This window comes from Aethalodelphis obliquidens, unplaced genomic scaffold (genome assembly GCF_003676395.1).
Source record: "Aethalodelphis obliquidens isolate GAN/ISIS:26980383/991018 unplaced genomic scaffold, ASM367639v1 scaffold8, whole genome shotgun sequence".
NCBI classification, from domain to species: Eukaryota; Metazoa; Chordata; class Mammalia; order Artiodactyla; family Delphinidae; genus Aethalodelphis; species Aethalodelphis obliquidens.
Genome location: NW_020837952.1, coordinates 33,272,627 through 33,293,715, shown reverse-complemented (window position 1 = coordinate 33,293,715; position 21,089 = coordinate 33,272,627). Strand labels below are relative to the sequence as shown.

At 35.0% G+C, this 21,089-nt stretch overlaps 1 protein-coding gene across 2 annotated transcripts in view; it reads right to left on the bottom strand.

The window, feature by feature from the left end:
* Positions 1 to 1,466: 1,466 nt before the first annotated feature.
* TMTC3 (transmembrane O-mannosyltransferase targeting cadherins 3) overlaps positions 1,467 to 21,089 on the bottom strand; it is an 83,323-nt gene continuing 63,700 nt past the window's right edge. The window contains exons 15-17 of one of the 2 annotated variants that reach the window (XM_027107144.1): positions 13,053 to 13,168; positions 10,965 to 11,014; positions 2,281 to 2,395 (exon numbers count right to left, since the gene is read on the bottom strand). In XM_027107144.1, coding sequence (XP_026962945.1) covers positions 2,380 to 2,395; positions 10,965 to 11,014; positions 13,053 to 13,168 — 182 coding nt within the window. In that variant the 3' untranslated portion in view covers positions 2,281 to 2,379. Of the gene's footprint in view, positions 2,396 to 10,964; positions 11,015 to 13,052; positions 13,169 to 21,089 lie in introns of both variants that reach the window. The other variant, XM_027107143.1, reaches the window with a different exon arrangement.

The following is a 21,089-nucleotide window of genomic DNA, read 5'->3' as shown; positions in this document are numbered from 1 at the left end:
AATTTCTCTGATTCCTGAATCTTTATGGTTCTATGACACTTATCCTCTTGTGTCATTTGACATCTCTCTCTACAAAAACAGATTTCTGCTTTTTCTTCTTTGATTAAATCAGTTACCAATTCATCTGTCAGCTTTCCATATTCAAAAATTTGTTGACATATTTTATGTTACATCATCTCCCATTCCTTTTGCCCTTCTAATTTATACATTGTTATTCCTTTACAATAGTTTTGGAAACAGAGAGGGCAAACAAGAAGTCACCTGTAATATTTAACTAGAAATTTCCTTCACACTTTTGTTCTCAGGCTCAGTAAAAATTTGCTCACATCAGATGATTTTGAGTTAAAATTTCAGTAGAGACCAAAGAGTAAATGTGAAAGACTAAAGTGACAAAAAAAAGTAGAACTTAAGTAGTGTTCCAGCTGACCTGAAAGTGAAATTTGGAATAATGTGTTATTAGAAGTTTCATTATTATTAAATGTAACCACACTGATTAGCATGTAAGAGGAAAAACTTTTGGTGCCAAGTAAACCTGGATTCAATTTGGGCTCTGCCACTTATTAGCTGTGAGACCTAGAGAAAGTTGCCTTGATTTCCTCCTTTATAAAGTGAAGACAACTAATGTCTTCCTGATAAGTTTTTTGTGAGGACTAAATTAGATAATATCAAGTGCTTAATCTAATACCTCACTCAAACATGGTGCTCTATGGTAGTTATTAAATTTGGCTACCCATCATAATATTTTGTACTCCTGAAGAGTTGTACATTTTATTATTCTTATTGTTTTTATAGAGGAGGTATATAGTGCATATAGTATATATATACTATTCAGTATGAGTGTATTATATAGTGTATAGTACAGGTGAGCAATTTGAAGCGGCACTAGCTTCAAGAAACATAAAGAAGAACTGGAATCTAAAGTTCCACCTTTGAAGCCACCAATTCCTATTATATCTGCCATCCACATTGCAAAGACATTTCTACTAGTGCTAGCTGATCTATGCCAAGAGAAAAAACAGAGTAAAATTCATAGTTGAGGTAAACTTCTGTGTGTCATGAAGTGTTGATGTTATGAACCGACACTTCGCCTGGCTTCTTCCATTGACTCTACTCTCTTCCTCTCTGTGGTCTTCTTTGGGCTTTTAGCCTAAATCTATCTTTAGAACTACAGGCAAACTTCCACAAGAGTCCTTGACCAGGAATAACACGTGCAGTATCATGTTCAGGTATTTGCTTGAAGACTTCAAGGAAAGGGAGCAGGTTTGAGACTGAGTTTGCTATCTATTTTTTTTTTTTTTGCCGTACGCGGGCCTCTCACTGTTGTGGCCTCTCCCGTTGCGGAGCACAGGCTCCGGACGTAGATCAGCGGCCATAGCTCACGGGCCTAGCCGCTCCGCAGCATGTGGGATCTTCCCGGACCGGGACACGAACCCGCGTCCCGTCCCCTGCATCGGCAGGCGGACTCTCAACCACTGCGCCACCAGGGAAGCCCGAGCTTGCTATCTTTTAATACCAGAAATAGATTGAAGGTAGGGGTTTTTTAGTACAGTTAACTATAATTTTTAAAGTTTCATATGTGAAAACAAAGCCGGTGTCTTGTAGATGTGGGGGCCCAATATAATCACGTGAATCTTTCAAAAATGGAGACCCTTTCTTGGCTGTGATGAGAGAGATGCAACAGACAGAAGGATCGGTGAGATGCAACATGAGAAGGACTTAACCCAACATTGCTGGCTTTGGGGATGGAGGAAGGGGAGCACAAGGCACGGAATGCAGTGACCTCTAAAAGCTGGAAAAGGCAAAGAAATGAATTCTTCCCTAGAATCCCCAGACAGGAACACAGCCCTGTCAACACCTTGATTTTAGCCCAGTGAGACTCAGGCTTCTGTTCGACTTCTGATCCACAGAACTGCAAGATAAGAAATTTCCATTGCTTTACGTCATTATAGTGGTGGTAATATGTTATGGCAGTAATAGAATACTAACACACAAACTTTAATAAATTTTATAATCTTTGCTTTCCTTTAGCGTTCCAACTGTGTTAAAATAGAAATTATCATGGTGAAAATATTTTCCATAATAGAAAGAGTAAGTAATTAAAAATTTTCAATATTTTATATGACAAGTCTAGAACAGACCCAGAGAGGCAGAGCTGTTTGTTCTGTAAAGTTCCTCAAAAGGGAGTAGATAACCTTGAGCTGTCTTAAAGGTGAACTCAGAGTGTGCCTTCCTCATGTGTTCTCCTGTCGTCTTCGTGCCCAGAGAGACAGATACCACCACTCCTACTTTCTGAGGAAGCCAGGGGCTCAGGATCCAGCTTGCAAAGGTGGCGTGACTTTAAAGCAAAGTCTTTACTCACAAGAAGGCAAACAGTTATCTTCATGACAAGTAAGTTCTAAAACTCAAAAGAAACTTCCAGTTATAAGATAACTAAGTTCTGGTAATATAATGTATAAGATGACTATAGTTAAAAATACTGTATTGCATATTTGAAAGTTGGTAAGAGAGTAGATCTTAAAAGTTCTCATGACAAGAAAAAAATTGTAACTATGTGAAGTGATGTATGCTAACTAAATTTACTGTGGTAATCATTTCACAATATATTCATATATCAAATCATTATACTGTATACCTTAAACTAATACAATGTTATATGTCAATTATATATCAATAAAACTGGAAAAATATAAAAATTCAAAAGAAAGTGCTTTCATAATACCAAAGAATTAATATTATATAAATTGTAAAATAATATGCAATATCTCCTGTCACAAAGGAACTACCGGATTAATTTCCTTTACTAACTCTCAGACTCTATACTAGTCATAACTAAGTCCCAAGTGATGAAATACTCTTATTAAGGCTTAAATAAATTATTCAATTAAAGCTGTTTGTGACTGTACTAGATGCATTTCAATTCCAGGACTTTTGCGTATGAATAAAACCAAATATCAAGATTCACAGATGTTGAAGAAACACAACAACATCTGGAAACTAAAATCATGGGAAGAGATAGTGTAATGACAACAAAGGAATTGAAATACTAATCTTCTGGAAATGTTTGCTTCCTGGAAACTAAAGGCAATTTTCCTATAAAGTGAGAAATGTTTCAAATTAAATACAAAAACAGGATAGAATAAAATAAAACAGGCTAACATACTCAAAATGAAACACCTGTAACTGAATAAACTGAATATCTTCTATCATAACATAGTATTTGTTAACATATTTAATTAGAACTCCATAATAAGGCATCCAGCATATCTAGATCTCCAGTGTACAGAGACTCTGTTAGGTATTGTGGTTGATTCAGAAAATCCAGTCTCTGACATTAAGGAGTTTAAATACTCTTTGCGGGGAGGCAAGATAAGTGCAAGCAAAATGACAGAGAATTACTACATGGCAATTATTAAGAAGTGTACAATATCAAAATGACGTAGAAGACTGATAAGAGTAAAATGTGATTAGTCAGGGAAGATAAGAGATGGGCACCCATCCCAGAAGTAAATTGCGTTGCCAGGTGCATGATGCAAATGGAGATGTGCTGAGAAAGCCACTTTTAGAGAAAAAATATGCCCCCTGCCAGCCCTCCACGATGACTTAAATTTTCACCATTAATCCAACCCATTAGCTATTCATTTAACCAGAAAAGACTTATTGAATACCACACACCAAGCTGTATGGGTGCCAGTGCAAGCATTTTCTTTTCTTCCTCCTTTCTTTCAGTTTTGGGCCATTTTAAATATGATTGTTCCCAGGAAGAGATAACATAGAAAGTCATTAACAGATGCTAACACATAATTATGACCTGCTCCTTCCTCTCCTCCCTCACCCCTAACTTCACTGAAGAATTAAAATCACCTTTAAGGTATGTTCCAACTATCCATTTTCTACACTATTGCCAGAGTGAGATTCTAAAATCGTAATTCTCATCATCTTCTCATATTTACTATTCAATGAACAATTTTTCAGGGCCCTAAAAGAAGAGCTGAAGTGAAACTAAGAAAAGTTTAGACAGAGATGGGGAAGAGTTCAGGACATGACTAGCACTTGATCACTTTTATGATTCTGGTAAAAGATAATAGGTAGTAATATAATGGAGAATGAGTGGATGAATATATTTTTTAAAGGCATCACTTTCGGTAAAGAAAGAGTTTAGTATTTGATATTAGCATGATTGATCTACAGAAAATTATTCAGAGTTTGGAACTTATGGTAAACATTTAGCAATCAATCCATACAAAGTTTGTAATTCATACCATGAGAATGGAGGCGCTTCTGAAAAGAATAAATGTTACGGGAAAGGAGCAAAGAATAAGACATTAATTCTTGAGAATTCCTAAAGGATGGTAGAAAAGAAAAGGAATCAGAGAAAGAGCATTAAAGGAAGGAATTATAGAAGAAATGAATGTTATAAAATTTGCATTAGGGCTTTTTAAAAAATTCTATATTATTTGCAGTCAGAGAGTTTGTGTATGGGATGATGTAACTAAAATAAAGTGTTCTGTGAAATTCCTCCTGATTCTCCCTTGGGTCAGGTAGGTTTTGATATTAAGCAGGCTAAATGGTTCCAATTTTTCTTTTCTGGGAATTAAATAAACCAGAGCAGCTTTTTGGACTGTTTATAAAAGAAGAAAATGAGCTGCCAAGATACAGTTAATAATATTGTGTATCTTTGAATTTGTCATGGAGGAACTTTTAACAAGCCTTAGCATGACATCTTATTTTTGCATACCCCAGCCAAATAACTTCCCAAATTTCTTATTCTTAAAACGGCTCATTAGTGTAAGCTGGTAGCCAAACTACAGCAATAGCAGAGAAATAGTTTGTGCTTATTCAGCCACAAAATGAATTGCTTTAAGTGATTTTACCTACTGACTGATTAAAATGAACCATGATAATCCAATCTTTTTACTTATGTTGAAGTAGCTAAAGACTAAAGGTACTTTAATCATCAACATGAATTTATATAGAATTGACTATGAAAAAAAACATCATTTGGGGATGTTATCCAAGAACATAGACCCTGCAAGAAGAGACAAGAATCAAGGAATGAAAAAGCAAAAGAAGAAAGTTTATACAGTCCTGCAACTCTTAATTTCCCGTTATCAAAGTGTTTCAGAGGTTGATATGCCCAGGGATGGCATATACTGCCAACCCCTTGTCCCTTGCCCATTACCATTGATCATTCTCCTCCTTTCTGCTGAATAGGGATGAGCCAGCGTAGGACTCTAGGCATCCACGACAAACTGATCTGAGCTAGCTTGCTAAATATTTGAAAACAAATCGCCATCCCCCAAACATTCAAAAGTTATCCAGGAAAAGAGTCTGAAATGGATTATTTTAATGTATTTTCAGAATAGTATATGCCCATAGTTTCATGAATCCGTAATCAAGAAGAATGGCACACTATTATCTCTCATATCTATCTTTCTTTCTATCTATCTATCTATCATCTAGTCATCCATCCATCCTTCCATCAATCTATCTACTTTTTGTTACATTTCCCCTTAGCACAAGCTCCTGTGAGCTACGTTTTAGAAAGAGCTTAAAATTGTCATTTTGAATTTCACTAATTTGAGTGAAAAAATACAATTAATTATATTGTATAAACTCTGTTTACATGTGAAGAATTCCTAATTACATTTGTGATGGTCTTATATTGGCTTTGCTGTGATTTTTTTTTTTTTTACAAATCTCCGCTTTATTTCATCTAATCTGCAGCATCCTCCAGGGCCAACTCTTTGAACTCCCAAGAGATAGGGAAAGCATAGCTACCATGGATGTACTTGCATTTACCTAGAATGTTGCTAATATGTGATTCTCAGTGGCAGGAGCTAGGAAGACAATAGACAAGTCACTTAAAATAGACAAGTCACTTAAAAATATGCTGTAAGAGCAAAGCTGAGAGATCATTTACTCTTCTTAGGGGGGAAAGAAAGCCTTCACAGAAGAGGTGACGTTTTATGGAAAAATAAGGTTAGAGGTTCTTCAGCAGAGGGGAAAAAAAGGGCTTGGCAGTTTCCAAAAGTATTCAGAGGAGGACGCATGGGATACAGAGGTGAATAATGAAGTCAATATCATTTGTAAGACCAGATGTGAAACAACTTTGGGTGCCAAGATAAAGTGTTTGGATATTTATGCAGTAAATGAGTCAGTAGAGATTTCTTAAGCTGGGTAGTAAGTACATAATCAGATTTGGAGTGGAGGTGAGTGTAACCTTTTTATCAGTTTTGGTTTTTCTTCTTTTATTATTATCAGAAAACAGTATCTATTTATGTTTAAAATTATAAATAAAGATAAGTAAAATCATGGAAAATAAAAATCAACTACAGTCCTATGCACTCAGAGATGAATCTCTTAAAGTTTTGTCAGCTAATATAAAGTACTTTTCCCCATGAATCAGGATAAATATAAATATACTCATGATATATTTAAAAGTAATTATACATTTTAATGAGTCCTATTATACAAAGCTTTTTAAAATTTACTTTTCCACCTAATACTATACTGTAAACATCTTTTCAGTAAATGAACATTATTTTCAATTTTTCAAGATCATAAACAATCCTGAAATGATGTTCTTTGTATTTATATTCTTATATATCTATTTTTCTAGGACTAATTCACAGAAATAGAATTGGTGGATCAAAGAGCATGCATATTTTAAATCTTACGTTCCCATTTTCTAATTATTCCCTCTAAAAGGCTGTATCCATTTACATTTCTGTTAGCATTCATGGGAGGAATGCTATGTTCCTTCCATTTCTGCAATATTTTGTGTTACCATTTCTTAAATCCTCGCCAATTTGATTGGGAGGAAGACTTCACTGTAATTTTCTTTGGTACTTGTTGATTACTGCTGAGGTTAAATATTTTTTATATTTGTTTTGTATCTTTGGGGGATATTATCCATTCATTTTCTACTGAAGGGATTATGCTTTTCTTTTCTTTTCTTTTAAAAAATATTTATTTATTTTGGCTGCGCCGGGTCTTCATTGCAGCATGTGGGATCTTTAGTTGTGGCATACGGGATCTAGTTGCCTGACCAGGGATTGCACCTGGGCCCCCTCCATTGGGAGCACGGAGTTTTAACCACTGGACCACCAGGGAAATCCCATATGCTTTTCTTTTTTATTTACAAGAGTGCTTTAAATATTTGAGTAAACTTTCAACTTTATACAATGTATAAATACATAATATGTAAGCATATTATACATTATATATTCCAAATATTCTTCCAGGTTTGATTTTTATTTAAGATGTTCTTAGAGTATAAAAATTTAATTTTTTGATAATAAAATCCATCAAGTTGTTTTTAACTTGGTGATTTTATTGCATCTGAAATTAATTTTGATAAATGACGTGACAAAGGGTTTTAAACAGTCATCCCAATATCATATATTTAAAAATTAGTTTTCCTTATGAAACTTAAACACCAACTTTATCACATTTTGGATTATTAAAGTCAGTTTCACAGAGTAAATGAACACATAGGCTTTGGCATCACAGAAAACCTATTTTTACCACTTTGACCTCTTCAAATCTTAGCTTCCTTGAGAGGGAAACATGAAAATAGCAAAATAGCAATAGCTTATTGTATTAAATTACATAATTCATTTAAAGCACAGTGCTTGGCTCACAGTAAGCATTAGTAGTTCATAGCATTGTTACTTTTATACTAGAGTATGGGTTTTGATTTTTTATCTTCTTCACTGATTAGTGTATCTATTTTTGCGTCAATGTCATAGTTTGATTATTTTGTAGTATTAAGTACTTTTAAACATCTAATAGAGCAATTTTATTCAACCACTCAAAAATATTTGTTGAATGCCTTTTACTTGTCTCTAACAGCTAGGATCTGAAGGTATCAATATATGGTTGAGCAAATCAGCACTGGTCCCTGATCAATTAGCCTACAGTCACATCTTTCTGAGGATCTGACCTATTTATCAAGATAAAAGTTTTTAAGATACCCTTTACTTTTTATTTGGTTCTGAAGACAACTTTGTTCAATAGCAACATATCTTTAGCAACATATCATTAAATCTAGTTTATATCTACTCATGGCTCATTTCATCCATTTTAACATTGAATTTATTGATTACAGTATCAAAGGATACGTTTTTTTATATTCTTATGACAATACTCTTGAGTATATCTTACAAGGTTGGAATTCAGTCCTCTTCTTGAATAAATCATGTTCGATTTAAAAAAAACACTTTAATTATACCACTTGACATACAGTATAAAGCAGATGTGTTTGTTTGCTGATAGATTTTTGAAAAGAGGAATTGAACATTTGGATTTGTCAATATTTACACTGTACTGCCCAAGAGGGACAAATATAAGCAGGGAAAATGCATCACGTTTGAAAAGGAATGGACTCTTGGAAAGAAACAGATCTGGATTTTGAACCCCAGTTCTATCCATTCCCATGGTGTATAAGACAAAATCACTGTTAAGTTTCTTACTACTGCTGTAACAAATTACCACAAACATAGTGGTTTAAAACAAATGTATTCTTTCACAGCTCTGGAGGTCAAAGGTCTAAAATCGAGGTGTTTCTAAGGCTATCTTCCTTCTGGAGGTTTCTGCCTGTTCCAGTTTCTAAAGGCTGCTGGCACTTCTTGGCTCGTGGCACTTCTTGGCATATCACAACCACCTCTGCTTCCATTGTTAATCCCTTTTCAGCTTCTGACCTTCCTGTCTCCCTCTCATAAGGACCCTTGTGATTATATTGGATCCACCCAGATAAGCTAGGCTAATCTTCCATCTAAAGATCCTTAATTTAATCATATCTATAAACGCCCTCTTGGCCATATAAAGTGACATCTTTACGCATTACAGGGATAAGGACATGGACATCTTTTGGGGGCCATTATTCAGCCTACCACAATCACTATAGCAGGGAACTCATAACTAACTGGAGAAGACACTCAGCTGATCCACACACTTATTTACTCATATTTAACCTACTTTTTAAAAAACAGTTCATTGTATGGTTGCACATTTGGGCAAGTGCCAGTTCTCTGAACCCTGTGTGTCCTTCACCTGTAAAATGGAACTAATGCCTACTTACATAATAGAGATGTTCTGAGGACTAAATGACATAGTGTATAAAAAGCTGTTTCCACTTCATCATATAAGAGTACTGTGGGCATTGTGCTAAAAAGTGACTCTTGAGGGCAAAAGGAATACACTTAGTACTTTTGTTGCATGTTTGCAGTACACTGAAATTTCATTCTAGTTACATGGAAATTACTTGAATTGCATTCTTGAAGAGAGAGAGATAAATAATGTAAATAATATATGCCATTCTACCTATCATTCCACCCAATGGGCACATGAAAGAGTGACTATAGACTACTTGCTTCTACTCCTTCTGAGTTAGGCTCTATTTTCTCATGCCTCCCATAGCATGAACCTTTTGAGATCAATTGTTTAAATATATGTATTCTTTCAGATATTATTGCAATTAATTCTTCATTAAATGTCTGTTTTTACACTATGAAGTAAACCTGACAAGAATATTAGTTTAAGACAATACCTGGCATGTAGTTGATGTTCAATATATGACACCTATTATTATGCACATAAATATTTGTTTAAAAAACAAGTGCTCACCAATAAACTGGGAACATGTAATTGAGGGAGAACAGCCTAGTGGAATGAACAAATTTCAAAGTCAGATACATCTGAGTTCAAGTCCTTAGTTTTCCATTAGCTGTTTCCTTGGATATTTTCCTTAGCCTCTCTAAACCTCAATCTATCATTTTAAAAATAGAAATTATAATCTGATCTATTTAGATGTGAGGATCACATGAGAAATGTACTTAGATTCCTAGAATAGTTTCTGTCAATAAATGATAATTATTATTACCTAAATAAATATTTTCTTAATTTAAATATATTTAGCAAACAACTTTCTGAATAATAAATATAGGTATTATAGATAGACAAAATAGAATTATTTAAATTCCATCTAATCACCTAGGTTTCTGAAGCATATGAACTTAAAGGACCTATGGCCCATTACAAATTGTTTATTACTAAGTGGATTTTGAGTACTTGTATCGGTCAGGCTATTTAAGGTCACATGCACAATCACTAATGTACCTTCAATAAAGGGGTTTATGAGAATACAAAGAAATACTAGTAGCACTGTTCTTAATGTTAGCAACAGCACAGTCAACCCCTGTTCTAGATCTTCTGAGACTGGGAAATGCAGTAGGATCTAAAGATAAGGGACTCAGTGTCTCTCTATTCAATAACTGTGGCTTGATTGACTCAATTTCTCTGTTTTCACCAAACATTTAATTTGGAAAGTACTCAAGCCACCACAAAGGTGCTTGAGTTTCCTCTTGCTGAGTCATTTAAAAATTATCTCTGATTCACAACAGCCAAGACATGGAAACAACCTAGATGTCCATTGACAGATGAATGGATAAAGAAGAAGTGGCACATATAAACAATGGAATATCACTCAGCCATAAAAAAGAATTAAATAATGCCATTTGCAGCAACATGGATGGACCTAGAGATTATCATACTAAGTGAAGTAAGTCAGACAAAGACAAATATCATATGAAATCACTGACATGTGGAATCTAAAAAAATAATACAAAGGAATTTATTTACAAAACAGAAACAGACTCACAGACACAGAAAACAAACTTATGGTTACCAAAGGGGAAAGCAGGGGCGGGGGGTGGGGGATAAATTAGGAGTTTGGGATTAGCAGATACGAACTACTATATGTAAAATAGATAAACAATAAGGTCCTACTGTATAGCACAGGGAATTATTCACTATCCTGTGATAAACCATAATGAAAAAGAATATGAAAAAGAATGTATATATAAGTATAACTGAACACTTCGCTGTAGAGTAGAAATTAACACAACATTGTAAATCAACTATACTTCAATAAAATAAATTTAAAAAAAGAAAAGGAAAATTACCTCTGGCTCCTGTTCATCCCTGATCCCATCCATACCAGCCAGGAGCAATGCTGACCACAAAATGAAAAAAAAAAAATCTATCTTCAAAATGTGTCTGCATGCTTTCAGAACTTCAATAACTACCTCTGCTGTCCACCCATGCCCTAGCTCTAAACTATGTATAAGCCTCAAGGGCTTTTTTGCCTTTTTCTGCTTAAAGGCATGAGTAGGGACTACTTGCTCCTTTCCTACTTGCCACTGCATGGAAACTTGGGCCTACATTTGTATGTCTCATCATTCCAGCTATGCCTAAAAGTAGCAAGTAAAATGTTGTCTACCTCACAGACCCTATCCTCTGAGCTACACCTCAGTCATCTCTGGCTATTCAAGATTTTCAAAGACCTTCTTCTCAGGAGTGTTCCTAGATATGATCCCATATATAAGCTAACTTGGAAGGAAGATAACTAAGGACAAAGGAATACCGATCAAAACAAAACATACCAAAAAGAAGAAAGCATTATGTAGAGGAGAGAATTATTAAAAGAACATATTTTATAGAATCATAATATGTTTACTCTGGTCCTTGAAATTTCCACAACCTCCCACAGTTACACTTGTATATTCTGACCCTAGGACATACATTCTAGGCAGGCAGTGTCCTAAACTGTGGACTTCGAAGACATGGCCTCCATGGTAATAATTTCCATTTTTCATTTTTAATAATTCTCTTTCAAGAACTTAGTTTTCCATTTATTATAGTCTGGGCTATAATCAATTGTTACCTCTTTTATAGGTCTTTACACTTATGCATTCTTCAATTTTTCATTGTTTTTGGTGTTCAGTTTTGTTTGAGAAGAAATCTAAATGACTTTTGGAACCCATGTGGATACGTGGAAGAAGTGTTTCTAGGCAGAGAGAATGGGAAGTGCAAAGGCTCTGGGGTGGGAGCTCAGCAAGAAGGCTGGTAGAGATGGAGTGAAATGGGTGAAGTGGAGAGAGACAGGAGATTAAGCCAGGAGGAGGATCATGTAGGACTTTTAAAGGCATATTAATCAGACATTTTTTGTGCAGATTTTTAAAAGAGGGTACAAAACCCAGAAAATGTGCAAAATAATCCTTATATTCCCTCCTGTTGAGCAATTTTATCCATTCCAATCTGTCTTTGATTAATGTCAGACTTGACTCCAGAAAAACATGTTGCTTTGAAAAAAGTTTTTCTTGGATTACAAAACATTGAAAAGGTATTTAAATGTTTAAAAAACTGTATCAGTGGGTTTTATTTAATTTCATATAACAGGATATCCAATCCAGGGGGTTTAAGAACAAAAGGAAAATAATTGCTTCATGTATCTAAAAAATCCAGTTTTGGGGTTCTACTGCATCTTGACTGAGGACCAAATGATGTCACCTGGACCCAGATTCTTTCTGTCCGATTCTGTTCACTCATCATGCTCCTTTACTGCCAGATTCCATGCCTTTTCTTTGGAGGTGGCTGCTCTAACTCCAGACTTAGATTGTCTCTCAGTCAAATCCAATGGAAAAGAGGAAGAGATTTTGGGAAGTTCCAGCATCTTACTTATTCTGTCACATACAAATTCCTGAACTCATGGCTACAAATGGCTATAGTCCAGGGGATGAAATACACTTATTTCTTTCAGCGTGGATCACTTTCTTCCCTCTAATAGCGCATCCCTGAACGAATCTCCAAATGGCAGTACTAGAAACAGGGTGAATTGGTGTTGAATAGCAAGCAAACACAACCAAGGAAATATCCATTCATTTGTCTACCCCATCTTCCCATTCAATCACCTTCAAAAATATCTCTGCCTCCGTAATAAACCTATGCTATGTCCCAATGAAAACACACTCTCCTCTACCTTCCCAAAGCAATAACACTTAAAGTCCCATTCATTTACAGATACAGCTCAAAGCCCAAAATATCTGTTTAGTGCACAGTCATCTCAGTCAGACTTCTCTCTAACTCCTCTTGGCCTAGAAAACTAATGCTAAATAGTAAGTTTAATGAATCCCCAAACATCTAAAACACACTTTTTTTCCTAGGCTGCCATTGGGGAAGGAAAACAACACAGTTTCTGGTATATAACTTACATTGTATCTTATGTGAAGTATAAGGCAAGGACCCCTCAGTCTAGAAGTGAAATGCAGTTCCTTTGTCAACGAGTCTGGCTGTTCTAGATCTGCTCTCTGGAAGGATCTTTCTTCCACTGTTGAGGAGAAAATGGTTAATCACAGGTCAATAAACCACTTCTTCCCTAGTGGAGACAACAGGAAAGAATGACTTCCACCACATCTCCTTGCACACAGGGATTCCCTACCTACAAAATGTTTTAGTAGGATATTTCTGACCCATCTGTTTTTCTTATTGTAGGCAAACCTGAAATTTATGGATTCTTACCTATACTTGGTGTTTGCTTATATCTTTTCATATAAAGGTTGGTGTAAAGTAAGATCTATGATTTATACGAGATTGCTTTGACAATCCAATCTATTGAGTTAACACGATTGTTTTCCATGACCACATCTGAGATGCCTCTTGTAATTCTTTATCAGTGTACTTTAACTTCAGGTTCTGGAGCCTGAGGACTATTTTAAGGTTTGAGCAACCCTAGCCTCTTGTTTGTAAGGCTTGGGATTTCTCTAATAATAAAATTTATTTAAACTCTTGATATACTTTCAATCTATTTCCATTCACTCTATATCAAGGGATAGAGATATCAAGAAGAGTCGATCTTTAAATCTGGAAATCATCCTTGGATTTTCTGTCTTCTAAAGGATTGCCAAACTGTCAGAAGCTAGGAGGAAGTTATGAAACAGATTTTCTTTTAGTGCTTCCAGAGGAATCAACCTTGCCAACAGCTTGATTTCAAACTTCTAGTCTCTGGAACTGTGAGACAATACATTTCTGTTGTTTTAACCATCCAAGTTTCTGTATGTTGTTACAGCAGCCCCAGGAACCTAATACAGCCACAATGCACCGCCAATCTCTTTGGCCCTGAGCTGAATGTCCTTTTCCTTAGTATTTGTGCCTCTGGACTGCATCTTCTCAATAGGAGTAATTTGTCCCTGCCTCGGGCAATGTCGGCTTAAATGGAAGAATGTGAAAAGGACCTGAGATACTAGGTTACAATTTCCTCATCTACCATTCTTGCTAGGTCTCCCACCTCTGCTTTTGCTTCAGTCAATGTTAGTTTGGGGCAGAGACTTTGGCTTGCTAACGCTTGCCAATCCAGCTACTGTAGTAGCAGCTGTCTCAGACTTCAGACTGCAGGTAGAAAGGATCGTTATACTAAAATAATATTCTCTGATCCGCTTGCAGAGAGAACAGATCCACCTTAAAACTTTCTCATTCTTGTTTGACCTTCCTAAAGGCTCTAATAAGTTGAATTTTTCAAAACCAGGTCTCTCACCCTGTTTCCTTACTCAGCACAAGACAGTCAGTTTAACCAGTTGTCTTACACTTAAAACTGCTAACTTCCAAGACTTGGACTGAGTGGCCCACACTGCCCTTCACATGACTTCATGAGCTTGGCTAGACTACATAAAAGGTCTAGTCCCTGTTCAAAAGTTCACACAACCACTCAGATATAGCTCAAGTTGCTTCCACTTTGGTTATCTTTATTGTCTTTTCAGATGCAGTTGGACCAGGTCTCCAACAATATCTCTGTGACCCAATTTCCTACCTCAATGATCTGCCTAACTCTGTCCTGACTCCATTCTTAATAGGACCTCTTTTTATGGTGGGAAGATGGCTGCCACAAATATAAACTTACATTCTCTCTCAGTTTAAGTCAATAAAATGTTAGCAAAATCATGGGTAATTCCATTCGTTTTGGTTTGGTCAAATGCCCATTTCCAAAAGAATCACAGTAGATGGGTCAATACCAAGTGCTGAATGACTTACGTCTGAGTCATATGCTCTGGCTTCCACACCTCCAGAAACACGTGGACTAATAGTGAATGAGGACTAAATTCCCAAATGGCCATTTGTAGAAATGGTGTAATTGAAGCTAACAGTCAGAAAATATGCACTACAAATAATGGAATTAAAATACTTCTATTGATTGGTATTTGAAAAATAATGCGTAAAAGAGAAAATAAAAATCACTACACCAGAGATGAAAATCTACATTTGCAGGTCCATCAAAAGATAAATGAATAAAGACTGTAGTATATGGAATACTACTTAGTAATAAAAAGAAATGAATTAATGATACAGGTAGCAACTGGGATGAATCTCAGAATAATTATTCTGAGTATGTCTTAGTCAGCTTTGGGCTGCTGTAACAAAATGCCACAGACTGGGTGGCTTAAACAATACACATTTATTTCCGACAGTTTTGGAGACTGAGAAGTCCAAGATCGAAGTGTCAGCAGGTTTGGTTCCTGGTGAGAACCCTCTCCCTGGCATGCAGACGGCCACCTTTTTGCTGTGTCTTCATATGGTGGGGGGAGAGAGAGAACTCTGGTCTCTCTTCCTCTTCTTCTAAGGACACTAATCCTATCATGTGGGCCCCACCCTCATGACCTCATCTAAACCTAATTACCTCCCAAAGGCTCCACCTCTAAATACCATCACATTGAGAGTTAGAGCTACAACATATGATTTTGGCATAAACACATTCAGTTCACTGCAGAGTGAAAGAAGTCAGACAAAATGTATGATTCCATTATATAAAACTGTAGAAAAGGTAAACTAATCTATAGAGACAGAAAGCAGATCAGTAGTTTAGGGACAGGGCTAGAAGGCAGGGATGGAACTGGAAAGGTTTCAAAGGGCATGAGGAAATTTTGAGCAGTGATAAATAAGTTCACTATCATAACTGTGGTGATTTTTTCACAGGTGTGTTATTTGTGTCAAAGCTTATACAACTTAAATATTCCACTTTTCATGCATATTTTGGTTATTTGTTGTGGCCCTAAGAATCCTGCTAAGAATATTCTTATAGCTGTCTTTTAGTGCACATTATATGTATTTCATCTATGCAACTCAGAGTGGGAATACTAGGTCATGGATATTTACATACTCTTAAAAAGTTCCCTTGGGCTCCTTTGCTCCTGGCCCCAACCCTGTAGTTCTAGACAGCCGCTATAGATTAGTTGTAACTGTTATGGGATTTCATATAAATGAAATTGTATATAATGTACTCTTGTGTATGGCTTCATCTGCTCAGAGATTCATCTATGTAGTTGTATGTGTCAGTTTTTTTTTTTTGTAATTGCTGAAACATATTCATTGTTGGAATATATTACAACCTTTTTTCCATTTACTTGCTGACGAGCATTTGGCTTGTTTCCAGTTTTGTGTTACTATGAATAAAACTGCTAAGAACATTTGCATTATGGTCAAAGAACATCATCTTTTGGAATTTATTAAGGTTTCCTTTGGAGCCTGATACATAATCTACTCCTGGAAATATTCCATATGTGCTAGGAAATGTGTATTCTCCATGTGTCAAGTAATTCTACATAAATTTAGTAGTTCAAACTTATTATTTAGGAATTTATCTGCCTATTTTTTTTCTCTGCTGCATTCATTAGTTTCTCAGAGGGTTTTAACATATCCAGTTACAATTTATCTATTTCCCTGTACTGTTGTTTGTTGTTGCTTGGTTTATTTTTAGATTGTAACGTTAGGAGACATGTACATTCGTGATGGACATATCTTGTTGTTCTATTGTTCCTTTTACCAGTATACACCACTCATTTTCCCTTATTTTTTTTTCTTGTTTGGCCTTAAATTCTATTTTGTTGTGTATTAAAATTGCTACCCCAGCTTGTTTTAGTTCATATTTACTGGTAGACTTCTTGTCATAGTTTTATTGTTGGACCTTGTATTTATAATTCAATGTAATATATATATATAATTTAATTGAATATAATTAAAATATTTAAAAAAACTATTTTGTTAGGTTTAACCCATTTACATTCACTTTAATTACTGCTACATTAGCCCTTTAGTTTAACACCTTCTTTTGTACTGCACTTTCTATTTATTTGCCCTGTCCTCATTACTACATTTCACTGGATAGTGAATTTACTTCTGATGGATTACAAATCATAAATTTTTAGTGTATAATTAGAGTATCTATTTTTAACCTAAGTCCCATAATCATGTTTATTTACCCTATTGCTGTCTTAAACTTTGTTTTGAGTATTTGAGTAGATACTATACCATTATCAAGATCTCATGTCCCTTTGGACTCTACCTCCCTTCCCTGCTTTAAGCTGGATATATTTTCTTTCTTAGAGTAAACTTATTATCCAGTAGGCATGAGATTTGGAAGAGAGGATGGGAGGAATGAATGCCTGTGGATGTAATGTTCAGTAGACCACTGGACTCACAGGTCGGGGGCATAGAGAAAATCTGGGCTGGATATTTGGAATCACATATAGCTAAAACCATTGCTCCAAGAAGAGGGGGAAGAAAGGATGGAAGAGAGAACACTAGATTTTAAGGTATAAGCAGAGAAAAAGCCTGCAAATGACACTGTAGATCCACCTAAGGAAATGGTGTCATATAAAGGGGCCATTTTAAATGTACACACTATATCTACTGCCCAGGAATTAATTTTACAGATATCGCTATTAGGTGTAGGTGCAATTCTGCTGACAGCCCAGTTATGCTGATTCCACTTCCAAGGGGCAGTCACCTGCCAGAGCCCATCAAAAACAGGACTCTGGTCAGGAGTGGCCTTGCTGTGGTTACAGATCTTTTTTGTGGCCTCTTTCAATTCTATGCAGAATTCTCCCTCAATTCTTAGGAAGAATGGGGGAGAAACTCCATATTCCTCAAATAGATCCTACTACACTGCCTGCAACTTTACAAAGCAAGAGGTTCACTTGAATTAACTGTTGAGATGGCCACCCATCACCCACACTTTAGTAAGGATTAATTTAATCAGACTGTGCTCCTAATATCAGAAACTAAAGCCACAGGAGAAAGAAGGAGTAAAGAAGACTGAGTTTTAACCATGTAAGTCTTTAAGAAAGGGCAAAGTAGAATGGTTTGGTAAGGGGTATTCCGCTCAAGGCAGAAACATGAAGGTAACAGGTTCTTACAGTATATATATGCTACTTAATGGGAAATATGCTACCCATTACTATAGTCACAGAATTCATCAAGAAAAGTATCAAGTCTTCAGAGACTTTTAGGTGTTAATATTTCATCTTATGCTACCTCTTAATGGCAGTGAAGAGAAACAGTGAGGTAGTACAATTTTAAGGTCTTAGTTTGAGTTCTTATTTGTACATTTTAATAATTTATTAAATAAATTTATACACTTAATATTTAATAAACATATATTATTTTAGGTTATGTACCTGATGCCTATGGAACAAGCATTCATATTATATTTCTAATAATTTGTTTGCTATCATGACCATCATTGACATTACTTCTGCTAACACATATATAAATCAAATAATATACATCAAATGCAAGCCCAAATCTTGCAATTACATTAATAACTAACATCTATTATTTACTATGTGCCAAGAACTGTCCTAAGCAATTTAAATCTATTAATATATTTAATATAAATATATAACATATTTCCATTTGCTGAATTTATTTAAACAAACCAATTTAGAAATGTCATAGAATTAAACACAACTTGACATGTAAACATACTGTCATGTTCCTGAAACAGACGATACCTGATAAAAGTTAATAATTGCTTGTTGGAAAGCTGTCCATAAATAAGGCTAGTCTTCAGCAAAACTAAAAATATTTTGTTTCTTTAGCTTTTCTAGTATGACAATGCAATACTATCAAACTATAATCAAATATAATAAAGACAACATTGGATGGATCCATCAGTACCACTGGTTACAGCTGTTAAAACTGTTTAGTTCTTGGAGACACATAAAAACAATTAAGCCAAACACATCAAATAATTTTCATGGCTTAAAAAAAAATCGCAATTCACTGAGTGATGTTAATTATGGTTGTGGTCAAAACTTTTGGTAAAGGCTATTTACAGTGTGCATGGCTGAGCACGCACTATTTATAAAGATACTTGCCAAAAAAAGATGTGGTACATATATACAATGGAATATTCAGCCATAAAAAGGAACGAAATTGGGTCATTTGTAGAGACGTGGATGGATCTAGAGACTGTGGTACAGGGTGAAGTAAGTCAGAAAGAGAAAAACAAATATCGTATATTAACACATATATGTGGAATCTAGAAAAATGGTACAGATGAACCGGTTTGTAGGGCATAAATTGAGACACAGATGCAGAGAACAAACATATGGACACCAAGGGGGGAAAGCGGGGGTTGGGGGGTAGTGGTGGTGGGATGAATTGGGCAATTGGGATTGACATATATACACTAATATGTGTAAAATGGATAACTAATAAGAACCTGCTGTATAAAAATAAATTTTTAAAAGAAAAAAGATACTTGCCGATTTGTTATGAGATATATATATCTATTATAACACATAAATACGTAACATACATTTTACATATATATGTATATATCCCCTTTTAATAACTTTATGAGGAAAGTATTTTCCCCAACCTGCAGATGGGGAAACTGAGGACATATAGGTTAAACAACTTCCCCTAAGTTATACTAGCAAGTGTGGTACCAGTATGTGAATCCACGTAGATTCATAACTTAAACTCCTAATTATTTCACTACACTGACTTTCAACTGTGTATGTCTATAAAATTTCACATTTGAGTTTGTCTCATTTTCTTAACTGAGTTTCTGTCACTCTGGGTTGGAAATGTATCACTGTTAGGAACTAAGTTAACATGTACCTTTCTCAGGTCATTGCTTATAAAACTACTGGCCAGCTCTTCTTTCTTTGTGGGGGAAGAAATTTCTTGATATGCTATTATATTTTTCATTTTAACACTAAAAGGCAATTCAGGATAAGGTTTTAAAAAGTATCAATTTAATACTGAATATTTAGAAATATGGTACACACAGACACCACAGTAATATAAAATGCATACAATTATCAACTATTTTATGAAAACTTAACATGGATGGCTGACATCTTCCAACAGATAAAACTCTAGACAAAGGTACCAGATATATTTGAGTTTTCATTTTAAATATGATTTAGTCATGCAATTAGGTTTTTAAAAAAATAAATATGACAAATATATGGATTTCTGAAGTATAAACTGACATACAAATCTATATATTTTCATATTTTTCATTAAAGCATCCTTAAAGAAGCATTCTGTAACATGAAGTTGAGAGCTCAAATTAGATGAAAGGCATGAGGTTTTAATAGAACTGAGTAATTCACATACCAAACATCTACATAAAAGTAAAGACAAAATTGCAAACATATTTGCTTTATCCTCCAAGTCATCAACTTCATAAAATTACTTACTGGAATAATTATTATAAGATAAAATTCCCAGTTCTGAATGTTAGTAAGGACACACATACAGGAGCAATATGAGAAAAAGTTTCTTTTGTAAAACAGCAAGAACTAAAACTACATCCCCTTATTAGTACATAAACCTATGATGAGCTTTCTTTTTCAAACTTACAGATGCTCACAACTGTGAAACACAGGTTAGTGAATTGGGCTAAAATGTCCCTACCCTCCATTTCCCCCAAATGGCAGCTTCAAAGGAAAAACTATCCATTGACTTTTTCACCTCAACAGCTTGAATAAAATTTATATTATGAATTTAAAGAGAAAAAATAATCACCTCACACATAAGCAAACTTGATGGAACTTAAGATGGAATAAATACTAGGTATCAGAAGAGCATATTCCTTAATGGAAGTTAAAACATCAAAATTAATTGGATTATGTCACTAATTTAAAAGTTAACACAGGAGAGCTAAGAGGATTTTCTTGAACGAATTTAGAACAGTGGTCCCTAACCCTGACTACAAATTAGAGAGCCTTTGGAAAAACTGAAGCATGGCTCTACCCATAAGAAATTCAGATTTAATTGTTGTAGGGTGGGGTCTAGATGATTCTAATATGAAATGAGGGTTGAGAAACAACTGATTTGGAAAAGTTATTGATTACTCAGGGTGAATTTGATTTAAATAAATTATTCAAAATATGAGCACTTCCTACATGATAGGCACTGTTCTAAGTGCTAATGTGGAGAAAATTCTTTTTTCTATAAAAATC